At 40.1% G+C, this 17,183-nt stretch overlaps 1 protein-coding gene and 1 long non-coding RNA gene across 2 annotated transcripts in view; one reads left to right on the forward strand and one right to left on the reverse strand.

The window, feature by feature from the left end:
* Positions 1-5,115: 5,115 nt before the first annotated feature.
* On the forward strand, positions 5,116-6,478 carry LOC123969560. Its single transcript, XR_006824759.1, has 3 exons — positions 5,116-5,266; positions 5,835-5,965; positions 6,117-6,478. It is a non-coding gene; the product is annotated as an uncharacterized LOC123969560 (long non-coding RNA).
* A 3,969-nt stretch (positions 6,479-10,447) lies between these two features.
* The window catches only part of meis1a (Meis homeobox 1 a), a 61,288-nt gene continuing 54,552 nt past the window's right edge, over positions 10,448-17,183 (reverse strand). Inside the window, exons 13-15 of the mRNA XM_046046790.1 lie at positions 15,446-15,535; positions 14,056-14,166; positions 10,448-11,193 (exon numbers count right to left, since the gene is read on the reverse strand). Coding sequence (XP_045902746.1) covers positions 14,114-14,166; positions 15,446-15,535 — 143 coding nt within the window. The 3' untranslated portion in view covers positions 10,448-11,193; positions 14,056-14,113. The remainder of the gene's footprint in view (positions 11,194-14,055; positions 14,167-15,445; positions 15,536-17,183) is intronic.

The following is a 17,183-nucleotide window of genomic DNA, read 5'->3' on the forward strand; positions in this document are numbered from 1 at the left end:
CCATGAACGTCTGTAGGCAACATTTCATTCAGTTACATACTTTTAGCGCCAAAGCGACTTACAATTGCTTTATATGTTGGAAGTCACCCGTCTCTGGATCAACAAGGGGTTCAGTGTCTCGCAATAGGAATCAAACCCCAGTCTCCCATGCCAAAAGGAATGTCTCTTATCCACTACACCATCACCACCTTATTTCATGATAATAACAATCTTTTTTTTCCTTACAGCGCACTTACAAAGTGCTTCACAAAAAAATACATACAAACAAGAAAAAACATTTGAAGGACTTAAAAGAGAGTGGAAAGAAAATCACGAAAATCTGGAAGGACTCCAATAAAAGTATGTTTTAACAACACCTGATTTCTTCAGGCGGGCTGTTGCAGAGCCTCGGGGTCCTGACTGCAAACAGTCTGTCCTGTTTTGTTTTTGTTTGCAATATTTTATTTCTAAGATAGGGGAGGCTCTGAGGCCCCTCTTGCCCCTCACAACAGACGCAAAATGACTTAGTCCACCCCACACAAGGATTCATCTCTAAACGGTCTAATAGAGCGGAGTGACAGTCATGTCTGTCCCAAAGAAAGGGAAATCAAGGTACTAAAAAAGAAAAGAAAGAAAGCAAAGTTAAGGAAAGCAACTTCTTTCATCGCTGTTAAAGAACGGTTTAAGCTAATATCAGCAGTTTAGAGTGAAGGGAGTGAGTCTGAGCTTGACGCATATTTAAATAAATTATTATCAACATCATGAATTAAACCTTCTAAAGTTTTAATTATTTTGCTTTTAGGCCTAGCTGCCTTTTAAATACTAACTTACAATGTGGGCTGGGAGACAAAGATAGATTAAATGTCCTGAAATCTTGTTTCTGCAAAGACAACACGACTCTAGTGACACCTTGTTCAGTTGTCTTTTATTATTCAGTATAGTAAGCTTCTTCTCAAGGAAGGGCCCCCACAGAGAATGCTTATATATAGGGCCCGGAATTTAGTGCTGCAATTATGCCGCTAGCAGGAGAGGCCATGAAGAGCTTTAAAAGTAATCAGTAAACTTTTAAAATCTATCCCAAGACATACTGGGAGCCAGTGGCAAGAGGCTAAAACAGGAGTGATGTGATCTTTGTTCACAGCAGTCCATGTTCCAATCCCATGTTTGTCAAGATATTTCCGTCTGGACCAAAGTGGTGGACTTACCGACCAATCAGAGCCCAGCCAGTAGCAGGGCTATAAAGAGCACTTTGGCACTCTGGCCACCCTTGTTCACGAGATCCCTCATGTCCTGAGGGGCCAGGGAGCTCTCAGACCAGTCTGTAACTCACCCTGAGGTGACGGTTTGCGCCGGAGAATCACCTTGTTGTGGTGACGAGATATTGAGTTTCACAAGAACTGGCTCCGTCATTGTGTGGGCACGGAGAACCAGAGCTGGTCCCTAAAGACCCGGAGATTAAAGAGTCCACAAGATACACATCTGATGAAACAAAGGGAGAGGACCAAAGAATCCTGGAGCCGAAACACAGTGGATCTTGTAAGCAGAATATTTTTATGTTGTGTTGGGTAATGCAGCATTTATCAAGCAAGTCTGTTTTCTCTCCAAATCTGCAAACACCTGCAGGAATGCTTTTATTTGTAGACGGTAACTGCTGCAGGCTCAGCTGTCGGCCCGCGGTGACAAACAGCATTTTAGAGTATCTCAACTTGACTTGAAACCAGCTGTCCAAAAGTGTCCTTCTTCCCAGGATGACAGCACTATTTGGCTCAGTCTACTTAAAGCCAAACTGTCTGTTTTGCAGCGCTGCTCTCCTCTAGTCTTGCGGAGCCAAGAGAAATCCCCTCGCCGCTCCAAAAGCGAAGGATTGTTTGGATTTATGGACGAGCTTTACAGGACTGTTGGGAACCAGACGTGCGATCACTGCGCTGCAATGAAATCCTGACATTATTCTGCCTCAAACGTAATTGGCTTCATTTTGACCCCGAGTCAAGACATTCAGACCAATCAAGTTAAATTTCATTCGCATCAGAAAACTCTTCAATTCTGGATCCTCCAGCTGCACAGCTTTTATAGACTAACTTGTAAAGGTTGACGAGCGGGGGAGGGAGAATATGTGAGGCCACAGGGGGAAGTAAAAAGTTAATGGAAATTAACTTCTTGGGCTCTTAGGACAGATGAAGGGCTGTTTATTGAAAGGGTAATTTTCAGCTTGTTTTAAATGAACACAGTTTATCTATATTTAATTAGAAGTACTGCACCTTTAAAGGAATACGCTGACATTCTGGGAAACCTCCATCTTTGGGTTGGATCCAGGTTGGATTTAATGGATTTAATGGATTTGATGGATGCATCCATTGAATCTATAAATGATTATTAAAAAAAAGTATTTCGAGCAGGGGATCTCAAACTTTTTCTGTCAAGCCAAAAACAGTTCTTGACCCCCCACCACCCCAGCAAAAGTGGATTTCATTTCCATTAATCATTAATGGTGCGTTCCTTTTACCTCAGAAGTTGGAGGTCGGAGCTGGGATGAATGACGTCACACCCGAGTTGACGGCGTTCCAGTTAAAACTCGCTCGGCCAGCCATTAGTGAGGTTAGCCATTCTTACGCTGGTTGATAGAAAACACAAACGCATTGTACGATATGTACGCATACTAAACACAGACAGCAGCTGGACAGCACTTTGTGTAAGAACATTTCTGAGACACACAGAAGTGCTAATCAGGTTCAGCAGTCAAACTTGATAGGGACTCGTGGATGAAACCGGTAACCCTTTTTATTTAAAGGTTCAGTGTGATGGTTTTAGTGGCATCTATTGGTGAGGGATGCAAATTGCACCCAACAGCTCAGTCGCCCTTCCCTTTACAAGCGCATAAAGAGAAGCTACGGTGGCCGACACGCTCTGTCGGCTCTTGTGCTAAATAATATGTTTGTCCAAATTTCACTTCTCTTCTAACTTCTAACAAACTATACGACTACTACTAACATTACTTCTTTTTCTTCTTCTTCTTCATCATACATAGTCAACGTAGTGACAAAACGCGCTCTGTAGAGCCGTTTGTCCATTTTGGCTATTGTAGAAACATGGCGGTGCAACATGGTGACGGCCATATAAGAGGACCCACGTAGATAGAAATGTCTCCTTCTAAGGTAATAAAAACATAATGGTTCATTATGTAAGGTCTTTACACACCACTGAAAACAGTTATGGTTATTATATTGCATTTCTGTCAATAAATATTACACTGGACCTTTAATGTAAGCTCTTTTCTCCAAAGTGTCCTGTTTGTTCTGTTATTTGTTCCACAATGATTTATACTTCATATGTTGTCTTGTGTTTGTCGTTTCTATCAGTTGGAATAGGTAATAATGAAAAGTTAAATTTACAAAAGTTACAACGTAAGGTGAAGGTCAGCTTTGTGTTATGAGCAGCTCATGTGTTTGATTGTCGTAATGCTGCTTGTGTGTGTTAAACTTCATTCCTCTGACTGTGGTGGTTGTTTATATAAAGCAGCAGCTCATGTAACAGTCCCAGTTTTCCTCCGAGCCGTCACTGCACGTTTCTTTTCTTTCACGAGTTCACTCTCTCACATTTTAGTTTTTGCATCTCTCTTCAAAAGAAGAGCGAATGCTTCAGGAACCTTTCTGGAACCCAGACATTACAACTTTAGGGCTAAACCAGTACACAACAGGTTTCTGAGGCATGATACTGATACCTTAGGCTGCAAATTTAATCATTTCAATTAATTGTACTTATTTAGACACTGACCACAGTCACACACAGACCTCTTGATAGGTATCTGTGATTACAAAAGAAACTTCAATTAATCAAGAAAAACTGCTAATATTGGTGTAAGAAGCTGTTGTGTTGTTGAGTAATTGTTTCAGGGAGAATATTTATCAATATTTATTTTGTGTCAGAAGTAATAAAGCAGAAAATAATAATAATAATAATAATCGGAAGGTTCAATCCCCGGATACTGAACCACCAGTTCCACCAGTGTATGAATGTGTGTGAGTGTTAATTTCTGTTTGAGCACTTAGGCTCAGTGATTGAATGTGAGTGAATGGTGAATGCAGATGTAGTGGTCGAAAACACTAGAAAGGCGCTATACAAATACGGAGCATTTGATACTGATATTAATACTTTTACTATGAAACAATTTCTGTCAGTTGCAATACTTTTCTTAATACAAGCATGTGGTATTTAGGGGCCAGTACAAGTACTTTATTCCTGCATGTAAATATTATTTTTAGGAAATGTTCCAATTATGTTGTGGACTACTTTCACTTTACTACACTGTGATACTGATGTTGATACTTTTACTCTGATACAATTATCCTTATTTGTAATACTTATACTACAAAATAAAACCTAAATGTGCTTGTGGTATTTAGGGACCAGTACAAGTACTTTATTACTGCACATAAATATTATTTTTAGGAAACTGAAATGTTCCCAAACATTTATATTGTGGAGTACTTTCACTTTAGTATACTCTACTTTAATACATTGTGATACTGATGTTAATACTTCTAGTCTGATGCAATTTCCCTCGTTTGTAAAATTTTACAAATGAGGGAAATTGAATTTTTTTTGATAATTTTAAGGGCCAGCACAAGTACTTTTTTATTTGTGCTGGTGCATAATAAAAAAAATGTATATATTAAATATATTGGAATTTGAAGTACTTTTACTTTACTACACTATGATACTGATATTATTACTTAATTTACTACAAATTAAAATCTAAATGTGCTTGTGGTGTTTAGGGGCCACTCGGGAACTGCTTGGTAATGATTATGAGCTTAAGGAATTAGATAATTTCTGTTTTGTGTATTTGTTTAAGAGTAAATCAGAATTTTGATCATAAATACTCCTTTAAATTTGACATTGAGCTGGAACACAGGAACAGAGACGTTTGCAAACAAACTGATATTTTATGAATGTGGACTTTAAGGACTGATCCAGCATTGTGTTGGTTAATTCTCAGAAGGCCTCACTGTTTGTCTTAATGTTGGTGTCGTGTTTGTTGACAAATAGCCTGTTTAGGCCCCGCCCCCTCGCTAACGAGCTAAGCTAATTGCAGTGAATGTGATGGTAAATGAGTGACCTGCAGGCGAACGCTCTCGCTCTCATTTACCTGATTAATACCCCCCGCTACAGATTACATGTCACTGCGAGTCATTAGTGCTTCCTCTGAGCAGGAGAAATTAATCTGACCGGAGACCTTCAACCAGAAAAACACACAAGGGATCATTGGTGAGATGGATGGCGTCTGTCTGTAAGTTTTGCTGTTCCAAAACTGCTTAAAACACATTTCAAAAGTCAAAAACACCTTAAGGCGGTTCTTTATATCATGTTTTCCACTTGTGTTTGTAGGTATGTTTTGATTAAACAAGGTCCATGTAGTAGGTGCTCTGGATTTCACAGTTTGCTCGGCTGTCCTGGGATTGTAGATTTTTTAAATTTCTGGCAAACTTCCTCTAATCATGGTCTTAATACAACCGAAAGCTCCAGAACAGCTACTAAATGGACCTTGTGGTGAGGCAGTTTAATGCTTTAATTACCTGTTGTTTTGACCTTTATTAAAATAGTAAAAAAGGTTTTTATTATATATATATATATATAAGTGTTAAATTTTGTAATATAATTTAATACATTTTTGTATTGTTTTAAACAGTTATTCATGCTACTATTATTATTTTAAATGCTATTACTTTACTGTACCATGTTATAGTTTTATGATAATTTGGAAATTAGCTACAAGGGGTAAAGAAATACAAAACCCCTTATAGTACCAATAATAAAACATGGATGTCTTATGGTCTTTAAATTACCTGCATTTTCAGGTGAACAGATGACAATTGTTTTTCATAAATGGGGTTGACTTCCTGTCTTGATGACTTGAGACCCCTTGGGGTAAACTGACCTGCCCCCCACGTGCCTCCCCCACCCCATCTCCTCCACTTCCTCTGTCAAGGTAACCATGATCCTCCTGTCCCCGAGTTTCTGGATCCTCTGTCCGACACTGAACACCTTCCCCTTTTGCCCCGCACATGGAGACACACATTTAATCCCTCCTGAAGCAAGCATTTAATTAAAAGCAATAAATTATCCACCTTTGTGTTCAGTGCGCCTGGATCCCACAGATGTAGACGGAGAACAGAGATGGTTTCAGGAGGAGGCGAGTGAGCTCATGACGGCTGTTGTTTTTAAGCCGAGTATTGATGGACCAGCAGGTCACAGGCCCAGACCTGGAGGAGGCAGAATAATGTCTCCATGGAATTTGGCTCTGCTCGGCCTAACCTTCGTTACTCAAGTCCAAATTAGGAGTCGGTTTGTTTAGATAAACCTTGTTACCTCTGCGAGGGTCATCCCCTGGGCACAAGCCCCCCCTCAGGACCAATTTATCAGCATCATATCTGCTGCATTCTTTCCTGCTGAGAGCAGACAGAGGATTACGTACACGTATACCAGAGTGATAAATACAAACGCTGACTCACCTTTATATATCAAGATCACACAAACCAACTTAACATGAAACATCAGGGTTTCCCCAAGAAGTTGGTGGTAAAATTCAGTGGTGGGGCAAGAAGGGTGGCCATGGGGGGCAGGCAGTTGGTTGGTTCCTGAAGGTAGATGGCTTTTTATTATCATGGATGGTTAGACCTACAAGGTTCAGGCACAGGCACCCTGGACCAGACAGAGAAGAAAAACATGGTAAATGACTAATAAGAGATGCTAAATCAATAAAAATAAACATTAAATGTCTAAAAAGAGATGTTAAATGACTTAAGAGACATTTATCAAATAAAAAGAAAGATTAAATTACTTAAAAGAGACAATTAACGACAAAGAGGCGTTAAATTACTTTAAAGAGACTTAACAAACTACTAAAAAGAGACATGAAATGTCCAAAAAATAGACATTGAACAACTAAAAAGAGACATTTAACGCCAAAATGAGATGTAAAATGTTTAAAGATGCAAAATGACAGTTAAATGACTAACAGAACAGAACAAACTGGACAAACTAAAACATCCACAGAGGCAGAGCTTCAACAGTGCACGTGCATATCAACAACGGAGCACAGTTGTGAGCTGCTGTTCTTTTTGTGTATCAATTGTAGGATGTAAGCTGGGTCTAATACGAATATAAACTGATGTGATTTCCAGCAACAATATCAGAAAATTTTGGTTTTCCTCTTTCTACTGCTGCATTTTGTTGTCAACACTAACACAGCTGATCCGAACTGAAGCCAAACCAATTATTCACTTACGATAACAGAAAGAAAAATCTAATTAAGGCAATCAAATACAAGTTGTACTGTACTTCTGTAAGAACTTTGTAGAACAAATGTTTATCATGTTGATCAGAAAAGAGAAATAATCACAACCGTGAACAGAAACCAGGTGCACATGTTGACCTACCTTTATATCAGTCATAGGTAGCTGTGATGGATGAGGAAGGTTATCATAATCAGTAGCAGAAGAGGAAGTTCATTATTCGCTCTAATCTCTGAATCTAAACTTTCAGTTAAAAGTGAAACAGGTTATTTTAATTCGAGCGTCACCAGCTAAAACAACATGTAGATTTTTTTTCAGATATTGCATTGTGTGACTGTTACACACAGAAAGCACACATTACTCTACATACAACAAATGTTTGCACTTAGATTTCAGACATTAATAAAACCGGTAGTCATTTGTACTAACTTCTGTTAGAATGACATGACCTTTGACCCCACTAGAAAGACACCAATAGAAACATTCTTTTCACACACATCTATTTTAGTGTGTTTTTGATAAAAAGTGGTAATAATCGTAATAAATGTGTCTCTTTAGATAAGTAATGTAACTGCCTGCGTTATCTGTGGGAAATTAAATCTCCAAACAGTCATTTAAAAATCTTCCTCAAACATAATTTTGCTGTTTATTTTGTTGTCGCACCAGCCGCAGCCTTCAGAGACTCATCTGTGACACAACATGGCGTTTTAAAAAAAATCTTTTTTGCATTTTCAAGTGAGCACACGTTTGATTCTGTGACGGGTACTCAATCACCCGCCGACTTGAAGCTAATCACACACATTAAAAAAAGCTGGGAAAAAAAATAAAAACAGGAGATGAAGGCAGTTTCCACAATCCCCTAAAGAGGGCAGTCAAACATGGGAGCTGAAGCTGCCGCCTGTCAGTCAGCTCAGAGGGAGGAAGAGCAGCACCCCGAGGACGCATGTTTGCTTTAAGCTCTGGTGTTTTTCTGCTTCAAAAAATAATCTCCAGTTGGTTTAAAAAATGTCACAAGGATAAAAAAACAGTTCTAACAAACAAACAAAACACAGAGTCAGAATATCCTCGTCTCCCTACTTCCAATTACTAATTGATTTTAAGAGGAAGACAAATGATCTTTTTTGGGGCCTCCAGCTTTGAAATGAGGTGTATCTAGGAAACTCCCGGCGGACTGGGAGAGCACATCCATTGAGGGGGCCAACTGGAGCGTGAGGGGGAACTAATCTCTCCATTTAAGAGTTTGGAGACGATTTACGTAAATCACCTCAGATTCCAGACTGTGTCAGAGTGTGCTGCTCTGAAGGCTGGAAAACATCTCCCAGGTCTGCATGTGCACTGTGCAAAGAGACGACTTTGCTGTGAGATTTATTTAAACCAAACTGGGCTCAGCGCGGTCGAGTGCCAGAAAAGGCCGAGCGGATGTGTTGCAGTCTTTCCTCTTTAAAAACCAGAGTGACTCTCGAATATTACACATGAAATTAAAGCTGCAATTTTTAGTTTTCCTCTCAGTTCAGCTCCTCCAGCGTCTTGATTTGATCCGAGTTGAGTCGAGTTGGCATTCAGGAATGGAAAATAGATGAAATGGTGGCTAAGAGGCTGAAAAAAATATGTCATAGTTCAGATTTATTTGCAGACTGCAAAATAAACAGCACTGATATTCTTCGAATTTAAAAAGTTAGTTTTTCCACCCCTCTCTGACCATGGAGGAAATGCTTTAATTGAAAGGTAGCAACACCACCGTGGAAAAATACACTCAATAAGAAGTCAAATTTAACAAAAGGAAACGAGTATGAGCAGCAAAAAATACTGAAGTATCCAAAGTACTGAAGTAATGTGAGGAAGAGTAGAGGTTTGGTTTTTCAGATTAGAATGAAAAGAATAGAAGAGGATAAAGAAAAGACAGACAGAATGATGGGTAAAGCTTGAGGACTTTTCACTTTGGTACATTAGGTAAGGCATGGAGAAAGTGTTTGTGTATTTGAGTTTTTAGAAATTGACCGGGTAAAAGCTGAAGTTAGTGCTGCCTGAGATGTAGGACCGTGCAACGCCTTCAAAATGTGTGCACGTGTCCGTCCTGCTGTCGTCTTGGAGTAGCGCTTAGGGAGTGTGGTAACCTCTGACCCATATTAGACCTTGTAAAACATGTACTGCAAACTGCAAAGATACAACTTCATACACAATCATGAACTAGACATGAACTCAAAGATTAAAGCAAATGTTTGCATCTGAGTATAATTACTGTATCTTGGCTTCAGTTAATTGTGTTGGTGTTGGAGCCATAATACTTGATTATTATTACTGTTTTATTGTTATGGACAAGCAAGGTGATTTTTATTGTTTGAAATAACAGTTATAAGCTTAATTAAAGGAAGGACGACAGCTTGTTGTTTTTGTGTTTGAATGAAAGAGGAGGAGTGAAACAGTTTATTAACCACTGTGATATGTGGAAAAGGAAGATACGTTAAGTATTTAATAAGTTGAAAAATTTTAAGTCAACCATGGAGAATAATTCTTGAACAGAATTCAAAGATCTCCGCGAGGGCTTTTTCCTTTAGTAGTAAGTCGCAAACCTTCAAATAGATGACAAAAGAAGTAGAAAAGGAGTAAGGAGTAGATGCAGTGACTTAAACTTTGTATATGTTGAACAGCATGTTTGCATATTAAGACCATTCTTAAACAAACATACTATAATGAGCAAGCGTTTACCAACAGTACAGGCAATAAACCTTCTCCATGTCCCTTATATATGGTTTTAGGGTTTGTTATAACATAACTATTACATGGAGATGTTGTAATAATTAAAAGTTCTATACCATAATTTGGGAATTTACATTAACATTTCCAGGAAGTAAAGTAACCTGTAAAATAAGATGATATTGGATATATTATATGAGCTCATCTCGTATTTTAAATGTAAAATCTTAAATCTCCAAAGGAACCACTAACTCCGGCTGTCAAATAAATGTAGTCAAGCAAAAAAGTAAAAACATTTTCCCCTGATATGTGGTGGAAAGTTTCCCAAAATGGGAATTCATAGGTGAGGTTTATGAACCTGTAACATGACCTCAAGTACTACCTTCTGAAGAGTTTGACTGCAGTTCAGTGTCTGCAAATCTTAACACAAAGAGCCAAAACCTCCAGGTGTCAATAATAAAAGACTTTCTCCAAACCGAAGATCAGATTTGCTTCACGTTTTTTATTTTAAACTCAAAAAGGTTTGTGGGGCTCAGGGGGAAGAAAGAAGTCTGTGAAAAAAGCCGAACACACACGGTGTGAAAAGTGAAACAGTATAAGTCCAGTATATTATTCAAAAGGCAGCAGCAGAGCGCTTGCAACAACTTGTCTCTCACCCTCTGAGAGTCCACAGTAAACAGCGCCCGGTCACGTGACCTCTGCCGCCCATTTTTCAGAGCGTCAGTCTCTTGAAAAAATGGTTTGTAGACATTTTGAAAAAAATGCCTTACAATAGAATACAGACATCAGCTCCATGTGTTGAACTGCTGGAGAGGAGGGGAAGGATGCGCTGCTGGTGCCAGAATGTCCACTTGAGGCTTCCATAGTTGTAGTCCAGAGAGGAACAAAAAGGTTCAAATCTGTTGGACGACATTCTGGGCTGCTGACGATCAAATCCAGAAACGCCACATCGACGTTTGTGTCCTGATTCAGAAAAATCCTCGAGTGTGACGAGCCAGGACGCACAGCTGGTAATTGTTCCCTGCAGGATCTTCAGCTGTCCCCACACTCTCTTTTGTTTTTGTGCTTCAGCTGATTTTTAAGTCACAAAGCGTCTCCGGTGGCGGTCGGGTGTTTTCCTCATCAGGCCAGGTAGATGCCCGGAGGGGTGGGGCTGAGGGAAGGATGGGTGAGGAGGCGTGGGGTCCTGCTCCACGCCTGCAAAGGAGGTCTGCAGACCTGCTGAGTCCTGCAGAGAAAACAGAAGGTGACACGTCAACAAGAAGAAGACTTAAAAGAATGATGATGATGGGTCTGACGCAAAAAGGTAGTAGCTAGTTGGTGAACCTCTTTTCCCCCCCAGACATGTTGGGACCTAACAAATGCGTCCGGCTGGGATTTCTAAATCGCCCAAAATGTTCAGGGTCTGCATCTCAATCTTTACTCTCAGCACCACAGCAACACCTGACTGACGGGAAATCTGGATCATGACCTGGAAAGCTGGTACGTACATGTCAGTGTCAAATAAACATACCAACATAAGCTCCACAAAACACATGTTTAATTGCAGCTAAAGGTGAGAGTTTCTCAGGTAAAGCTAAACTATTTTTTTATTTGTTTAACATTGCCACCGTGCCACCAATTACTTGAACAACCTTCACCCCCTGCACCCTCCTGTCGGTCTGCCTTCTGCCTGTCCTCTTTATTTGTAAAACCGAAATATGGTCACCCTGGTGCTCTGCTTGAGCTGGCAAGCTAACCACCGCTAAAACTAGTGCTACTAATCTCTCTGAGCACCTTCTGTTTTCTCTGTACTATCCCATTAATGCTGCCCTGGCATTTTAGTCTCAGGATTGGACATCATTTCATCCAATAAAGAGTTACTGAGCCTGTGGACCTTCACTGCACGTCGTCCCCTCTATTTCCTTTATTTCCTGTTTCTCTATCCAGTCCCTCCAGGATTACACAATGTTGCAATCACAATTATTAATACAAATTCTTAAAAATTAAACCTGAATTCAGCGCGACTTTCAACTTTGACCAATCGCTGCAACTTTTCTGCAAATGACCTCATCGCCGTTTCCCCCAAAACATCATATTTCAGCAAACTCACTTCCTTGTTTAGAAGATGCAGCAGACATGTGTGATACCAACATCTCACAATTACCTACAAAAAAAACTGCCACAAAATCAGGAATTTCAGGCTGCAACAATCACATAAAAGGACCACGAAATCCTGGAGGGACTGACTATCCTATCCCAAAGAAAGGCAAACAGCCAAAAAAATATCTTTAAAAAAATGACTGAAACAAGGAAGGAACGACTCTCAGATCCACCTCTCTAACTGTCCCCTATCAAGCTAGTTCAGGCCCTGATAAGCTTACGTAGTTTATTCAAAATACAAATTTGTGCCACGAAGCTTCTGTAAACTACTCCTCTTTTTTGTGGGGCAAGTTATAAATCAGCTAACCGTGGCGAATCTACTGAAATAAAATTTTAAAAAGCCAACGTTTACCGTTTTAAAATGTTGGCTTGACCCTGTTTGAGGGTCAATGATTGGAATTTAAGTCCAGTTAGATCCAGTTTAGAATCATTTTCAAGAATAAGCAAATGGGAAAAAGAGGCCAAATGGCAGTGGAGTGGTCATTTGCTCATGCACGTGTGTGTGCACGCTGCATGCATGGCTGCATCGATCCCAGCTGACAGGTGTATTGTTTCCCAAGAGCCATACGCTCAGTGACGGCAGAGGGAAGAAAGACTAACGCTCCTTCTGAAGACTCTTTAATTGTCTTTGGTCTGAGTGATGTTCCCGTCTGACTGACCACAGTTTAGGGAAACCCCTCCTCACCCCCCCCCCCACCCCCACCTCTAACTCCTCTACACATTAACATCCTCTTAATCTCCCCTGTTCCCCCCTCACTCCAGCCTAATAATGAAAACTGCTTAAGGAGTAATTGGACTCCGTGTAATCAAATAAAAAAGATGAGAGCGTTCTGCGTCTCTCGCTAATGATCAGTTCGTTAGACAGAATATGGAGAGGATCTCAGGGGATTAATTGACCTCTAAATCAGATGGAAATGGCTTTGATTAGCGAGGAGGAGCTGGGAGGAGTCGTTGATAAGAGAGATGTTTTCTACGTGATATCTTTTTACAGCGCTCTTCCACTAAAGGCCAATTTATACTTCTACGTCGAGTATCATGCACTGTTGTGACTACTTGTGTGTTGTTGTGTGCTCTGCAATAACGCCATCAAAACGCTTATTGGCAGTCGAAAATTGATGTTTTGTCCCGTTAATATAAAAAAATAAAGTATGGCTTTCATAGAACATAAAGACCATAAACCATAAAAATTCAAACTAAATCAAATGGACTGACATAAGATGTCAAATAATACATCTCAAAGTATTAAACAAACCAAAACAAACTATATCTCTCAGTAAGTGGCTCTATCCACAGAAATGATACTATGAGTGCGACAACAGCAGCTACTTTAAACGTTAAAGCATTGTTTCATTCTTATTGGCTAAATTACCGGCCAGAATTTAATTTCCCGATATAATTCCGTTAATGAAAATATGCCCAATATTGACCGATAATTATTGTGCATCCCTAAAAATGATGCTATGGAGACAGTGAGTCAGACCACACCCTGAGCCCCGCTGTTTTTAATTTACATGTCTTTACATTTTGGTGAAAATTCACCTTGCATTTGCTGCCAGCACTTCCTGTCTACGCTGTTACCACTGAGACAGGCACCTATTACCTGGATTGCTTTTGATAGTAAAGAAAACGCCTAAATTTGATGCTTATAGGGCAAGGTATTGTTTTGCTTTCTAAATTTATGGACACTTATCTAAAATGAAAATCAGCAATGTCACAGTCAATGGAGAGAGTAAAATGGGGGAAAAAATGGTTTTGTGTTTTTAGGAAAAAACACATTTTCACACAAAGCTCTAAAGAACTGTTTCTATGGAAGAAGCTCCAAACCCGTTCACATCTAACGGGGGAAAGAGATCCTCTGAACGCACCACAAACTACGTTCACATCCACTGTACTGTTGTGAAGAGACAGACATCAGATACAGAACAAACCGCTAACTTGTGTTACTCACGGTGGTTTCCTGGGACACTGAGCGGGTCCTCTAGCGGCAGGGGGGGGTGTTGGTGGTGCTACATGTAGTGCCACTGTCCCTCCACACCCATCCCAACACCACCCATAGGAGCTGCAGGACGAACACACAATTAAATCATGAATTACCTGTATCATTAAGTCACATTAATGCATCAGGAATGGAATGGAACTAAGTGTTCTCAAGTACAGTCCTCGAGTACAACTTCTATTGCACCTGATCTCAGAGGCAAATATTGGACTTTACTCCACTACTTTGTTTGATAGCTTTAGATAAATTGCAGGACAAAGTGTTCCCTTATGGGTAAATCATCCCCTTTCTTCAGCTAAATAAACTCTTTAAATCCCTCTTAGAAGAGAGCAACGCTACAAACACATGATAATCTTATAGACCATGATGCATTGCTCCAGATTAAACTACCCAACAGGATATAAAAGAGTTAAAATGAGCTCAATCCGTCTACAGCAGTAAAATGCAACAGCCATATTAATACAGAGAAACACTGACAGGGAACAATTTACTGCACTATGAGTACTTTTACTTTAGTAAGTAAAAGTAAAATTTGTTGAAAATCCTTATTCACAGTGTGTGGGATTGATAGTTTTGCTTGAAAAAAAAAGGATCTGAATACCTTTTCCACCACTGGATTTCAAGGTAATCATGTCTCAAGAGCAACAATCAGCTATTATAATAATAATAATAATAATAATAATAATAATAATAAGTCTCCAGAGTGCTGTTCTATATCCTGACGACATGATCTCCAGATGATGAGACAATAGGTCATCATCTTGGGAATACGGGCCTAAACATGTTATCGGCAACCACGGTCATAATCAGCGTATATTGTTGTCCTTTTATTTTATTGCATTTTGACAGAAATGATCAGAAAACAATGAAGAAGATGGAGTTCAAATCAAAAAGCACCACATGGTGTTCAGTGGTGTGGCTCTGGGGAAGGTAATGAGGTCAGGTGCTCGCACACTATGATCTAGCATGGCAAAACGTTTGAACATTTATTCCTAAAAACTTACCAGTCACTATTTAAAGCTACTAGTACTTATTTATTGGTAACTAGAAACTATGTTTTAGTAATAACTAATTGCACATTTGAATATTTACTAGTAACCAACTGCATTTTACCAGTCACTATTATTTGAAAAACTAGAAAAAAATTTGTCTGAAAAACTGAGTACAAGTTGTCCTAAAAGGATAAACCTGTTCTTAATCACATGACAACATGACCTTTCCTCAGGACAAACTTCACATCTTTTGCCCCTTAAGTAGTTAAATATGTTTATGTTTATATACCCATTAAGAACTGCATCCACAACAACATACTGTGTGTGTGTGTGTGTGTGTGTGTGTTTACCAGGTGGTCTGATTCCCATGTGTGTCTGTCCGTCCATAACGAAGCCTCCCATTGGCTGACCATCTGGGCCGTACGGTCCTGGCTGGCTCACTGCGGACACGGGGGGAGATTACACTTTTTAATTATCTCGCTGCCTCCTGCTGTCCCACAGTGATGACATCACTCTCACATTCACACTGTGAGGCGGAGGATGGTTTGACAGCTGCTGTCTATCACACAGCTATTCCTTTATGAAGCGGTCAGCCTCTACTTCCTGAGGACATAAGCGTCATCACCATCCATCAACTACTCAACAACTACTGGCCAGATTTACTCGACCTTGGATAGTCCTGCTCTCCAGAGGATCAACGGGGATTCTGGTGACACCTTGACTCGCCCTTTAGCCCCAACCTTTTGGACAACGTCTACATTTAATATCCGGACTCTAAAAGTATCTAAATCATCAGTCTGTCTGTTTTTCCAACACGTCGTATGATGTTGCCTCAGCCTCTAGGGGGCCTATAGTCCCGTACTGGGGAGCCCCTTAGCGTCATAGTTCAACACACTAAGGGAAGCACTGTAGCGTTGTTTTCAACCCTAAAGGTAGGTGTATAATATGTAACGGTAAAGTAAGGAGGTGGTTGGGGTGGATGGTGAGCCAGAAACCACACTTTCAAGAAGGAGACCGGTGTCTATTTGAGCATTACTAAAAAGTATCAATGTTGCCGTTCACACGAGAAACAAACATGAGACTCCGGGATGAAAGTCCGGTGTCTGACCCATCCCTCCTCCTTATTCGGACTATTGTTATTTATACTAGGCCTACCTTAAGTGCTAAACAATGACGCTAAAGTGAATTAAAACCTGACACCAAGCATCCATGTGTGATGACTTGGGAGGGAGAACTGATTGGACAGGGATAAAAAAAGGTTGGAGAGGGAACGAAATTACAGGAAAGATGATGAGAGTTGAAGCAAAAAGCTGCTGATATTCTAAATTTATTCTTAGGTTCTGACAGCCTGATATCTCTTCTTCCTTTGCGCCATTGAGCTCAAATGTTGTCCAGAAACTATTACGATCGACCATTAATCAAATATGGGACTTTAAAGTAAATGTTTTCATCCTCGTGGGGAAATCCGCTTGATAAGGGTTCATCTTGAGGGGAAGTGAGGGTTTTTAAATCTACATAGTCAAATTCCCAGGACTCAAGTCTTTAACAGTTTCTCATCGCGGTCATTCAGCAGTGTACCGATGCTTTTGTGTGGAAGTCAGCCCCGGGGTTAATGCTAACAAAGCTTAGGGGCCAAAAGGCTAGCGGTACTTTAGCCCTGCTTTAGCCGGGCTCCTATTTGTTTTAATCCCAGGTTAAAATGTTCAATGGCGTGGTCAGTCAAAGCGATTAGCGTCTTTGTCTGGAGCTAATCCTGCTGGGGTTTAGAGGCCATTCAATCCTGGAGTTTAAGCCTCTCTGTGCGCTTTAACACACTGAGGAGCAAAGAGACACAGTAAGTGGGGGGGGGGGAGCTCACCACTGACACTTTTTAGTGCCCATGCTGCTTTTTTCCTGCTCTCTTTACATGCACATTAGTATTGCAGTTATAATCAGGTTTTTGGAGTATCACTGTATAGTTTTGTGCATTCAGAAATTTGGATAAACCCTGCATATGCCAGCTGGAGAACGCCAACAGAAACCCCGAATACTGTGACATGTAAACTCCCAATCCGGTTTCTGTTATCAGTCATGTTCACACTTGTGTCC

The sequence above is a fragment of the Micropterus dolomieu genome, linkage group LG01 (assembly GCF_021292245.1).
Source record: "Micropterus dolomieu isolate WLL.071019.BEF.003 ecotype Adirondacks linkage group LG01, ASM2129224v1, whole genome shotgun sequence".
Lineage (NCBI taxonomy): Eukaryota > Metazoa > Chordata > Actinopteri > Centrarchiformes > Centrarchidae > Micropterus > Micropterus dolomieu.